The 13,554-nt window shown below is 34.7% G+C and overlaps 1 protein-coding gene across 1 annotated transcript; it reads left to right on the plus strand.

The window, feature by feature from the left end:
- The first annotated feature begins 528 nt into the window (after positions 1–528).
- On the plus strand, positions 529–13,185 carry LOC148945297 (uncharacterized). The gene is made up of 4 exons (XM_089098603.1): positions 529–663; positions 4,105–4,417; positions 7,804–8,943; positions 11,714–13,185. The coding sequence occupies exons 2-4, from the start codon at positions 4,107–4,109 to the stop codon at positions 12,990–12,992; spliced, it is 2,730 nt and encodes a 909-aa protein (XP_088954729.1). The 5' UTR covers positions 529–663; positions 4,105–4,106; the 3' UTR covers positions 12,993–13,185.
- Positions 13,186–13,554: the final 369 nt, after the last annotated feature.

The raw sequence follows: 13,554 nt of genomic DNA on the forward strand, positions 1-13,554 counted from the left end.
GCTACAACCATGAAAAAAGAAAGACACTAAAATGTATGGCTTTAAATTTAACCCAATTATTGAAATTTTATTTTCCAAACCAAGCATCAAAGAAAAGTACTCACTTCAAAATTAGGATTAACAGACTTCCTTTTTTTTCCGAATTTAAAAGAACGTATAATCAGATCTTTCTTTTGTGTCATCTTCTAAACCTCAGAAATAGGAAAAAATGTAGAAATATTATGAGTTTGATAACAACTTGGAAGAGTGTAATTTAGCCTCTGAATCCATTCCTGAGTGAAATTGACTTAACTGAAGTATTTTCTAAGATAGCGAAAAACCCCTTATCTAGGTTTTTAACATATTCCCTTGTAAAAATGTCTTCAAGAGCCCTAGGTTTGGCAGCTATTACAATACAATGTTACCTTTTGTTTATTCGACCTTCGAAAACCCCGATTGCAGCCACATGGATTCAAGTTGTTTACTTCAAAGGTTTACGTAATTAACCCTTTACCAGGAAAAGCCCTCCCCTTGAGGGTGTCAGAGTTATAAACAAACATGTTATCGAAGAAAATTTAGTCGACCAGTACAAACTAAATGAGAGACATTGGAAGTGTAATAATCAGATTGGGAGTATAAGTTTTCGAAGTGGAGTTCAACATTCCTTAGTTGATTGTTCAGAAGGTAAATGTAGATCCCACTATACTTGACTTTCTGAATCGTGATTTTTTTTTCTACTGTTAAATATCCATAAATGGTAGTACCAGGGGACAGAGATTGGATCGGAGAAGTGTTTTTTAATCCCTTTCGCAAAATAACTAATTTCATTTTATACTTTTTATTCGGCAAACCTTTGTTTTATATTATACCGAGAAATTAATCTATAATATTGACAATTAAATTGAATTGTGATTCAGATTTCAAAACCACATCACAATTTAATTTGATTGTCGATAGTAGGCATAGAATGATTTGTCGGTATAAATGTGAGAAAAGGATTGGCTAATCAAAAAATAAGTTGTTTTGCGAAAGAGATTAAAAAACTATCTTTTCACCGCGCGAAACTCCTGGTTTTGGTGCTTTCTTATATTTGGTTGTACACAGTGGCGTTAATTCACGACAATCCAAGAGGCAAAATATATTTTCAAGATCAAGGGGAAGGGGATAAATTTTTCGTTTTTCACTGAAAATACCTAAAAACGACTTCAATGAATATACCCCCAAAGTGGTATTTTTCTAAATCTAGAATGTGGCCAAATAATAAAAAATTATTAACTAAAGTAGAATTTTACCATGTATCCTTGGGCTAAAATTTTGATTGTTTATTTGCTAAGTTTTTCCTGATCTGCCAAATGATGCATGTAGCCTAGGCTACTTTGATCCATTTATTGGCAGCTCTTGGTGAGTACGGTTTTGTACGTTAGTACAGAGGAGTACAGATTCACTCAGATTTAATGATCTATCTGCTTTTGTTGTTTTTTTTTTGTTTTTGTTTTTTTCACAAAATGATCCGCGTTTTATCGGATAGTTGTGACAAAATTTGATTTTTTTATTTTTTAAGGGAAAATTAGTTTCTTCGTTTCTTCAACTAAGTTGGACAAAGATTTTTGTGCAAGGTTTATTATGTATATATCTGAGCCTAAAAAACAAGAATTAATTCTTTTAACCAAAGTTTTTTCTAATGAAAGTAAAAGCGAAGTTGACTTAGAACGAACCAAAACTATCGCTTCACAATTAGTGTGCCCTATTTTTGAAAAACGCTTCAAATAAACCGGCTCGTGATATTTCTTCATATTGGTAGAATTCTGTAAGACTAGCGATTTACTGAAAATTAAGCTTCCTTGCGTTTTTTACAAAATTTAAATTGTACAGTTATATCCATAGATTTCGCGGCCGGTAAAACTGATAGCTTTGTAAATTATAGGCTATTTATTATTTACTTTAGTAAATAATAAACTTTAGTAATTTACTGTATAATACTTTAGTAATTTACTGTATAATCCTTTAGTAATTTACTTTAGTAAGTAACTATTTAATAATGTAATAATTATATTATTATTAATCTTATATTTTCATCCTAATCATGTTTTGTTGCATGGGTTTACTCTTCAATAAAGCGCTAGTTTTCAGAATTCTAAATATAGGGAAATATCACGTCAGTTTATTTGAAATGTTTTAACAGAAATATGCTGCATAAATTGCGAAGTAGTAATTTTGTTCTGCCCCATCAGCGCGGGGGGGAGGGAGCTCTTGTCAGTAACGAATTTCACTTGGAAAGGACTCAATTGGTGAATAGAATGGTGCTATTATTTTGTTATTATAGCGTTGCCTTCAAAAGAGCTGTAATTTTACGATATCATCCCTGTTAGAATAGTTGTAAAGTTTTTTGTAGTTTTTCCCACTTATAAATCAAAATGTTGGAATTGAAGGAAATACTATAATAAAAAAGAGGGTACAAGTATTCGACTCCAATCAACTCTTCCCAACTAAAAATCCATCTTCTCCACCTGCCTATGTTGCCAGATATAGTCCTAAGTTTTTTATCCATCGTTTTCTGACGGCCTGGATCGTCGCTTATTATTCGTGATAATAAGCGTGATTATTTTAAAAACATTAATGAAATGGCTGTTGCATAGGATTTCATCTGGTCTCATTAGTGGAGGGGGGGGTAGGCTTATGCAATGACAGCAACTATTAATTTTGAAGTGTTGATTGGGGAATCGAATGGTACTACTCTTGTAAGTAAATTGGGTACTTGAACATTATACGGGCCTTTCTAAAAAGTCAAGTTTGGTAAAATAAAATAGGATGAATATAGTAGTTTATAAACAAATTCCGGCTGTATATTTCCACATTAGGGGGGGGAGTAAAGCATAGCATAAATTAAATACGTTACCTAACCTAGGTACCTTTTTCTCCCCCTAAACCCCAAAAAACAATAGTTTAAGTATCGTAAATGCATTGAAAACCACGCTTTGCATTGCATTACTCTATAGCGGTCTCTTGAATTAACCTGTCAAAAACGGGTTTTTCGTGACTGGTTTCTTTGTAAAGGCCCATGTAGTTCCCAAGTACCGTAAATGGGTTCCATAGTATTGCTGGTTTTGGTGGAGGACGCAATTTTTGGTCTTCTGTTGGGTTAAAGCCATCCCGTTCTCCCTCTTGTATTGTACCTCTGAAATTAAATCAATAGCTAAAGCAATTTTGGTTCATTTTTTTTTATCTTATAGCCCTTTTACGTGTTAGTTGAAAAAACAAGCAGTTTTTGAATGTTATCCCCTGAGCTAAAACCGGATTTTAATTTTTAACGATACAGGACATAGTTCTTTTTTGAACCGAGCCATTTAATAGTAAAGCTTCAAAATTAGTTTTCAAATCTTCCATAGCTTAGTTTGGTACCTAAGTTTTTAACCAGAAGCAAAATTTAATGTGTTGCTAAAAATCTTCATAATCGCACATCAGTCAGAAATTTCCTTAAATTATACTACTAATCATATTATTGTACTAAATATTATGATAAGATTATATATTTAATTTTGTATTTGCTGGCCCCTTACTGTCTTCCCTTCTCTCAGTGTGTTCCTCTTTCACCAAAGAAAAATCCCTTAGACATTCGAGCCAATCGGACACCCAAGATCAGATATGCTTCCCTTCTCCCAAGATAAAACTGACTTGTAAAGAATTGGAAAATCCCATGATTGCCAAGTCAGTACGAAGTGGCCGACTGAAAAATAAAATAGCACCTAGAAGGCATACGGGTCTTCACTTGCACAGTGCTAGACTAGTGCTACCTCTGCTAAATTTAATTCATGTTGAAACAGATGAAAACTTGGAAGAAAAAGGAGTATATATCAATCAAATAACGAATGTGACGGGCTCGAATAACTTTGTTATTGGGGGAGGGGTTTTTCAGGTGACCCATCATAAAAAGGTCTTGAGATGATTAAATCTCCGTAATTTGTGCTGCCAGCTTGTTTTAACTTTTCCAAATATTTGGTCAAAAATAGAAAAGTGAAACAAATATTAATGCCATGCAAAGTCGAAAATGGAAATTAGCGTAGTATTGATGGTCGGAAATTCACGTGAATTTTACACGGAGACGGTTAATATATTTTCATGTTACAGTTATGAGACAAAGTATTTATCTGTTGGTGATTGCAATATTTTATCAAGTTCAATCATGGCCAGTGAGCAAAGACGACCAAGCACCCCAACCGGACAGCCAGAAAACGACCAATCAGGAACCTCACCGCCAACGAGCGATTGGGTCCGCCAAATCGAATACGAAATGGGGTACTCAAGGTACGGGTCTTCCCCCTCAGGGTGCTCTGGAGCTTATGCGAGCACAGCAAATCCGGCGAGAAGAGGAGACCCAGCCTTCTTTCGGCGAGGAGATTAAATCTGGACTTCAAAAACTGGACCCAGGTCCAGGTCTTCCGTAAGTTTGTTGCCTATTTTATATTCAACTTAAGTACGGCTCCCAAAAACGCCGTAACTCCCTTAAAAGTGTAAATTCTGTAGCTTTCATTCTTTTGAGGTACAAAAGATTCGCCCTAGATTACATGGGCTCCTTTTGCAGATTAGTTTGGATTAATCTCCCCATTTCGTTGTATCTCCATTCTGTAGAATGTCTATAATGGGGAGATTCGCTGTCATCGATAAATGTAATATTCTAGATAAACTTTTACGCGAACAGCTGAATTATTGTATAGCTAAGCTATGAAATAGACTTCGCCTCTATAGGCAGTGCAAATATAATACGGTAATCATTTCTCTTACAAAATTTTTGAAACTTCCCTCTTAGCTTACTTTCAGATATTTAAAACCTATGATGACGCAGAATTCAGCCAGGGTATGAGGTCCAAAAGTCCTTTTTCTTGGGGGGGGGGGGTCTGATTTGTGCAGTAGATTTATGACTTAATGTTTTACTTCTAGAACACAGTTTGTCAAGTTCGGCCAATTTCGGGTGTTTTTGGAAGTGAAAGGATGAAGGGGGCTTATAGGGGTTGAACGGGTGGAAATGGTGCTTAGGAAAAAAAAAATTAAAAATGAGGACAGGTTTCAGCTTTTTAAACAATGCCAAAATTGCAAGCTTTTATTTTCTCTAAAATGTAATGTCTCCATCTTAACCTACAATAACGGTAAATAGGTTTCTTTGCGTGTCTAAACGATTCATTAGACATGGAGAATATCGACTCAGTCCCCCAAATCTGTTCCCCCAAATTCCCTTTTCTAAAAAATGTTATGTGTCAAGGCCAAACCCAGGTTTTTTTCGGAGGTTTTATTCATTTTTTTTTTGGGAGGGGGGGGGGGTACACAAAAACCTCAAAACATGTATACAAAATTTGTTTGTCCATTTCTGTTACGTTTTTACGAGTCAGACAAACATTTCTGGGGGTTGGGGTTCAAGCCCCATACCGTCCCCCCCTGGATACAGCCTTGTTCTGGGCAATTAGTCAAAATTTACGAGGCTGCCTAGGAAAAGCATGGTTGTAGCGAGAGCTAAAACCTAGGAAGGAGCAATCCACGGCCCATACGTTTAAAAAGGCGTTTGGAAAAAACCTTGTAAAGTTAGAAAGAATTGCCATCCGAAGCTGATTCAGAAATGGTAACTTATTTCAATTAATGTTAATAGTAAATTGGATGTTATTGTTATATATCCAAAGTATAGCTGATACAGAAAATCTCAATTCTTATTTGGTTTGACTATCCCCAAAATATATTAGCAAAACATTACAAATAGATAAAAATACAGGAACTAGCTATTGAGTAATTTTACATTAGTGACATAGCGATTTACCGGTAAACTTATTTATGGAAGATAGTGCTATGCTTCAAAAATTATTGCGAATACAGAAAAAACTGATTTCATATTTGGAATAAAGAACAAAATCAGTTTTTTTGAAAGTAAGGAGCAATATTAAAACTCAGAAATTATTCCGTGTATGAAGGGGCTGCCCCCTTACTCAGTACCTTGATCTTCGTGTTAAGTATTTAGCACTTTTAAAAAAGCTTCCTATTCTAATTAAACGGGCCTTGTTTGAGAAGTCGCTCTTAAAAAAAACTGGGACATTCAGTCATTCTTTAGCGTAAAGAGCAAGGTATTGAGGAGGGGCAACCCACTCATAAACGGAACGATTTCTGTTCAAGAATTGGCTAGACTGGGAAATCATTTCCAGGTTGATAGTAGAATGTTTCGGTGGTGTTTAGGGTCAAATTCAAATTAATGCGCTCATGCTTTTTAAAACAATCTACCTTCATATTCATTTGTAAATCTAACTTTAAGGAATGAATGGTTTTTTTTTATGCCTTTTAGAATTGTATCTGAGGCATAATTACTAATGCCCGTTTGAGATAAGTTGAACAGTATTGTGAAATTTTTCCTGAAATAGAATAACTATTAGACCGCGCTTTTTTCAGTATTTAGTTAGAAAGGTCAATATGCTTTGTTTTAAGGTGGTGCTAATAAAGTTGATGCATGTACTTGAAGTACTACATCTGAAACTTCACTAGTGATTATGTTTACAGGCGTTCCTTTCTCATCTTTTTTATCTAAATTGATAGTGTTGACGCAAAAATACATAAATTAAATAAAAGAACAGTCAAATTTCATGTCTTAATATAAAACGAAATTGAAACCTGAATTGGTGATTCGAAAATTATAGCATTCCTTATGGATTGAAAACATCACTCGATGTTGTACTGACACATCTTGAATAATCATTTTTGTTCGAAATATTGAGGAAGAAATAGCCTATTCAACTGATTGTGTAATAGAACAAATTTTAAATATAAAAATATTCAAAATAAAATGGAGTTTTATTCTCCTGTTTGTATAAATCTAAGGTTCGTTTTTCTACAACTGGAAAACTAATTTATTATAGTTGGAGTAGTGTGAGCAACTATTTGAGCCGTGCAGTTAATATCTGCTCATCTTCCTTTGTTTGTGCACTCTTCTATTGTTCCATGATTTCTCTTCCTGTTTTTGTCCCTCATTTTCCCTCTTCTCTCATTTTATTCCTGTTTAAACTTTCTCCCTTTTGTATCCCTGGCCATGGAGCCTTTCGAGGAGGTAATATTAATATTGTATTTCAAATCTATTTATTGGTGGAAAAAACTTACTTACCTGCTTATTTACATACTTACTCATGTTAAGACTTAACCTTACGTCAACGTTTGTGCATATCAAATATTGTCCATTGAGTCCGTTCAAATTAAGGAAATTTAAAGGTTAATGGAAAAAAATAATAGGATTACGGGTCGTCATCATTTTCTATGTCTTGGTGGTTAAACAAATAATTTGAAATAAGTTGGAATGAATTATCAATTTAAAATCAAGGTAATATCTGTATTTGTTTGTTTGTTTTTCTTCTATCTGTTCTACTGTTCTACTATGTGACTGTCCGAAATACCTTTTTTTTTTCTCCTTGGCTTTAATCAGCGTTACCAGTAGACTTTCAATTTAATGCAAGGTTTGATGATGACAGGTTAGGTTTGGTTAGCTTAGGTTGGGATAGGTAAGCTTAGGTCAGGTTAGCCCATTTCTGATATTTATCACCAAACTTAGCCTAAATCAAACTAGCATAATTTGACCTAACTGTTACTATCATAGCTTGCATAAGACAGAAAAAGCTGACTCGCAAACTTAATTGAATCCAAGCAGAGAAAAAGGAATTTGGGATATTCACCGGTGAATGTCGACATTAACCAGATTTCAGACATTCACGGTAACATCTATTAACGCTAATCTTGCCAGTCCGTTGATGTGATTTTATTGAAAATTTGTTTTTTGTTGTTATTCATTAAATTGTGTATATTTTACAGGACGGAGAAACCATTTGGAGAAGAAACAAAAGAGTGGTTTGGAAAAACAGGGGAAACAATCAAGAGTGGGTATAAATCGTTAAAAGACCAAACATCCTCTGCCGCTGATACTGTAGGCCAGCAAGCTCAAGATGTAAAAAATTATGCTGATGAGCAAACAAAAAAACTAAGGCAAAAGCGCCAGATTTCGGAAGAAGTTAAAGATGTTATTTCCCGTGCTGGCGAAAGAGTGAAAGGAGGAATTCAAAAAGCTGCTGAACATGGTGAAAAACTCAAAGAAGCAGTCGATAAAAATTTGGGAGAAGAAGGAAGACAATGGATGGAAGAGCAAAGTGAGAAAGTTAAAGAAGGCTTTTCTGCTGTAAAAGATGCAGCCATGGAAAAGGCTAATACACTGAGTAAATCGGCAGCGACTGCTCAATCAGCAAGCACACTGCACACTGCAGCCAATAAGCTCGGTGAAGCAACTGCTGACGTTAGAGAACATGCAGCACATAAAGCAGAGAGTGTTATCGATCAAGCCGTTGGCATGATGAAAGAAGCTGGGGAACGTATAAGACAATCAAGAGATACGTCGAGTCAGGAAGCAGTAGATAAAACTTCGGAGGCTATTGAAGAAGGGTATGAAAAGGCCCAGGAATGGATAAAAGAACAGACTTTAAAACTGAGAGAAGGCTATTTTGTTTTGAGAAAATCAATGATGGAAAAAGCCGGTGAATTGACAGAAAAAGTTGTTGATACCGCTGGAGCAGTGAAAGAAAAAGCCTCTGAAACAGCCCAAAGCGTGAGCGAAGATGTTAAGAAGGGTGCTTCAAAGCCTGTAGACGAGACACGTGATACTATGAAAAATGTTGCCGCAGGAATTAGACAGAGAAGACAAACAAATGAAGAGGAACAAACACAAAGCACTGAAAAGCCCGAGGAACAAAGTAGAGGTAAAAGTGGCCAGCTTTTTACGGAAGAAGAAATTAGACAAAAAGCGAAGCCGACGTCGCAATGGGGAAATAAAGGTGCTCTCTTACCTCCTCAAGGGGGCTTAGAGCTGATGTTCATGCAGCAGAAAGCAAGAGAGTGGGAAGAACAACCTTCTTTGGGAGAAGAGCTGAAATCTGGAATGAAAAAGTTGGACCCTGGATTTAAGTGAGTGTACCCTCTACTTATAGTCGTTAATTGTATAGTATTCCACGACAGGCCAGAGTAACTAAATGCTGAATTTGGGGGGGGGGGTTAAAATGGACGATCCGGGACTTCAAAATACAACCTATTCTCAACAAAAAAGGCTTGTTTTTAGTTGAATGTCTCTTACATGGTAACCGTTTTGCTAGATTAGTTGGCAACGTGTACCCAATCGCTAAATATCCATATTTTATGCTGTAATTCCTCAAAACCTGTTAATTATAGGGTACATTTTGTTAATTTTCTGTGGATGAATAATGTTAGCGTACCCTTGCTTATTTGTGAAGCGAAAATATGCAATGTATCTTGATTTAACTTGGATGTTCACTAAATTGCTGGGATCTCATATATATATATATATATATATATATATATATATATATATATATATATATATATATATATATATATATATATATATATATATATATATATATATATATATATATATATATATATATATATATATATATATATATATATATATATATATATATATATATATATATATATATATATATATATATATATATATATATATCATATATATATATCATATATATATATATATATATATATATATATATATATATATCATATATATATCATATATATCATATATATCATATATATATATATATATATCATATATATATATATATATATATATATATATATATATATATATATATATATATATATATATATCTATCATATATATCATCTATATATCATATATATATCATATATATATATCATATATATATCATATATATATATATATATATATATCATATATATATATATATATATATATATATATCATTATTTTAATGTTATGTGATTGATCGGTGAAAGGAATCGTGAGCAAATGAAGAGCTATAGCTACTTTTGTCTGACTGCCTGTTTGTGTTTTTTGGGTCTTTTTTCGTGTACAGCAAATGCTTGCTTTCTTCAAAGCGAAGTTTGTTGCCAAATACGCTTGCAGATATTTATGATAGATTTGCCACATTCTAGGCACAATATTTGAAATTCAAAATAAAACATTCAAAGGGGCAATAAAATTGACTCTTACTTGTCTTTGTCATTCCAATCCACCTTTTAGACGAACAGGCATCAAATACACAAAGTAACTAACAGAAACATTGTGATTGTAAAAGGAATGACTAATAGGTTTTTTCTTTGACTATTTCGATAAAATGGCATTAAACCAGATATTTTCATAAAGAAATAATTGAGCTGCCATAAATTGATAGTAAATGGCATAGTAAACACTGAGTGTCAATATTTTCCTAATTGAAAGATTGGATTTTCTGCAACTTCTTTTTTTACCTTCTGAATGGTTTGTGATGGTGTTCATATAACTCAGCCCCCAGTCAACCCAACCTGAACTCTGCAACTGAACTATTAAACTCGAACCGCGTTTGTGCGTGCAACTGGTCACATGATGGAATTAATTGTACTGAATTTGACTCACATTGGGGTTTAGTTGGATCAAAATGCACTGGGGTTGAAGTGAATGAATGTTGAGATGAACGGGATTGAGTTAGATAAGGCTGAATCATGAGGGGATTGAGTTGCAATGGGGGTTGAGCTACAGGATGTGTTCCTTTGTGCTTGATTGATATGCTTGATTAAAATAGAGTAAGGTCGAATGAGTTTGACTTGTTTTGGAATCGTTTGAAATAACCAAAATACTATATAGAATAAACGGGGAAAAAAACGAATAACTTATCAGAGGTTATCGTAACGTCATATCTGGTCGAAAAAATTTTGAAAAGTCAAAACTAATTCTATGGAAAACATCCTGGAATGACCAAAAATGTTTATGATGAATCCTAATAACTGAATAGTATTTGCAGACGTATGATTCGGATATATATAATGATTATTCGGAGGTAGTAGTTTGAAATTACTTGTGCCAGACGTTGACTTTCTTCTTTACCTCTTCTTCTTCTTTTCTGTATTTCCTCTTCTCTTCTCCTACAACAAAATGTTTGATTTTATTTGACCCAGAGAACGGTCCTTGAAAGTTTTGAGCTAATTTCATACCGAACATGAAGCCTGCTTTTTTCGTTGTAGTACTTAAACAATGGGCAATTTACATTATTTTTTGGCCCTTTCACCCGAGATGTGGAGGTCATGCCATCCCTGGAGGCATATTTATCGAATCTTTTGACTATTTCGAAGACAATAGATATTTCAAAAGTTAGTCGGGTGTCTTGGGAGCTACGGGGGCCAGGTGGCAGAAGAGCACTGGAGGGGTTCTTAAATTTTGAGAAGTTTTGACTCTTGGCAGTATAGCTTTCAATTTTTAAACCATATCATTTCCTCCCTGGAGTTTCTACGATGTCCATATGAAGTTGTCTGGGGAGAGAAAACATTTTGAAGGCACATTGCTCTTAGGCTGCACTCAGCGCTGCCTATGATTGTAGAATTGGATGGTCTTTGGTTATTTCAAATGACTTAATAAGTTGTTTATGGAATTTTAAGACTTTCATGACATGCACTTTTTATATTTTGCAGTGTCTTTAAATGCACCGGAAAGCTATAAAAGAAATTTCATTCATTTCTATAAAAGAAAATTTTTCAGGGAAATATATAATTAGAAAAACTTGTTGTAAAATTCTCTTACACACTATATTATTTTTCTAGTTTCTCATTTATGCATTCAAAGCCTTTTGTAATCTATTTTTCTGTTTTTACACCGTAGTAAGTAATGTTTTTTTTTCAGTACGGAACGTCCGATTGGTGAATCAATTAAGGGTGGATGGAACTCAATGACCCAAAAAGCCAAAGACGTAGGAGCTGGAGCTAAACAAAAGGCAGAACAGGTCGGTGAGACAATTAAGGACACAGCTAGTGACATTCAAGGTCGAGGGTCACAAGCTGTTGAGTCTGTTAAGCAAGGAGCTGAAAATGTTCGCCAGCAAACTCGTTCAAGGCGTCAAATTTTAGTTGTTGATGAAGTTCCAGAGGACGTGTTAGTTCAGGTAGCAGATGACGAGCCAGATCTTTTACTAGAAGGTCCATTTTCAAACAGAGAAGAATCGGGACCCTTTGGTGAAATTGTATCACCAATAGAAATAGTTGCAGATGAAGTTGACATTCCTGTTGCATCTATTGATGTAATCCTACCACTAAAGAAACGACAAGCTGATGCTAATATAGATATTGTTACTGGCTCTGACAAAAGTGAACAGGATAAACCCGTGATCAGTTTCGAAGAAGGTCAGGAAGAAGACAAGCTAAATTTAGACATGTCTGCCGCAGATCAAAAACCATGGCCAAGTAGTAGTAATCCTGAAACTAACCAAGAGAAGCGAAAAAGACAAACAATAATCTTTGAAGATGAAAATGATTATGACGACCCCTCATATCGGTCATCTCAAATTACTATTGATAGCTTCGATACCCCATACACTAATTTGGGACAAGGAAGACAATATGAATATCAAGAACCGTATCCTTATTATCGTAAAAAAAGAGAATCGATGATAAATTTGGCTGAAAATGCTAGAAAACAGGAGGCATCCAGGGAGGATGATGCCGAAAGTAGCTCTGAATCAAAAGAAGACGATCGTAAAAATCAACGTTCAGAAAGTGCAGAAAGCGAGCCTTCTGATCCAGCGAGTCACTCCTTAGTAGGTGCACCAAAAGATGTTCCTTTTTCTTTAGATGAACCAGCTTCAACATTAAGAAAGAAACGAAATAGTGATGAAATTCAGAGAAAAAAACGTTTTGGGCTAGGTTTGGGGCCATACAACAGACCAGGAATTAATTTTGGTTTCGGAATCGGTGGGCCACCTTTAGGTGGTGGTGTGTTTGGACCATTTGGGCCTAGTGGTGGTGTTATTATTGAAGAGGGATATGATCCATCGCCTTATGGCCCTTATGATGACCCTTGGAGTAATCCTTGGGATAATCAGTGGGGCGGTGGTAATCAGTGGGGCGGTGGTAATCAGTGGGGCGGTGGTAGCCAGTGGGGTGGTGGTTGTCCCTTCCGTCGATAAGTGTTCTTTTTTGGACTTCCGTAATTTCTTAGAACATATTGTTCTTTTGTGATATAATTTCGGATGTTTTTATACAAAAGTGAAAATAATCTGGTTGTTTAGTTGCGACTGACAAGCTGACTAGTTGCTGTGATTTTTTATACGTCTTATTTCTTGTGCATGCTGTCTTGCAAATAAACTGATTGCCAAATTATATTGTTATAGCCTCTATTTTTAATGCAACTCTTCTGATACATATATCTCGGTTTGGTTCTGACAACTCAAGGCATTATGCATTTCTTACTGAATGTGTTCTAAGACCATTTGTTTTCAACACGAAAGTTTTTTTTTATATATCCAAAATATTATGACTATTACTGATATTGAAAACTCATTTCCCAATAATTTCCGTGTGGATGTTCCGAATTATGAAAATAAAGAGGAGGTAAATATCTTGAGAACCAAATAAGAAAGAAAATGAATATTGAACCAATTGATGGAACTTGCATAGCATTAGGGGTAACTTTAAACTTTGTTTTGCAAAATTTTTCATTTAAACGCTTTTCGAAATGCCACTGATGAT

This window comes from Artemia sp. Qi Xiang Cuo, chromosome 13 (genome assembly GCF_049724085.1).
Source record: "Artemia sp. Qi Xiang Cuo chromosome 13, ASM4972408v1, whole genome shotgun sequence".
NCBI classification, from domain to species: domain Eukaryota; kingdom Metazoa; phylum Arthropoda; class Branchiopoda; order Anostraca; family Artemiidae; genus Artemia; species Artemia sp. Qi Xiang Cuo.

What these genes read in the sequence shown, in the direction of transcription:
- LOC148945297 (XM_089098603.1), top strand. Translation starts at nt 4,107, where the DNA reads ATGAGACAAAGTATTTATCTGTTGGTGATTGCAATATTTTATCAAGTT. An exon ending in GACCCAGGTCCAGGTCTTCC is followed by an intron (nt 4,418 to 7,803) that starts GTAAGTTTGTTG and finishes TATATTTTACAG; the next exon opens with GACGGAGAAACCATTTGGAG. An exon ending in AAGTTGGACCCTGGATTTAA is followed by an intron (nt 8,944 to 11,713) that starts GTGAGTGTACCC and finishes TTTTTTTTTCAG; the next exon opens with TACGGAACGTCCGATTGGTG.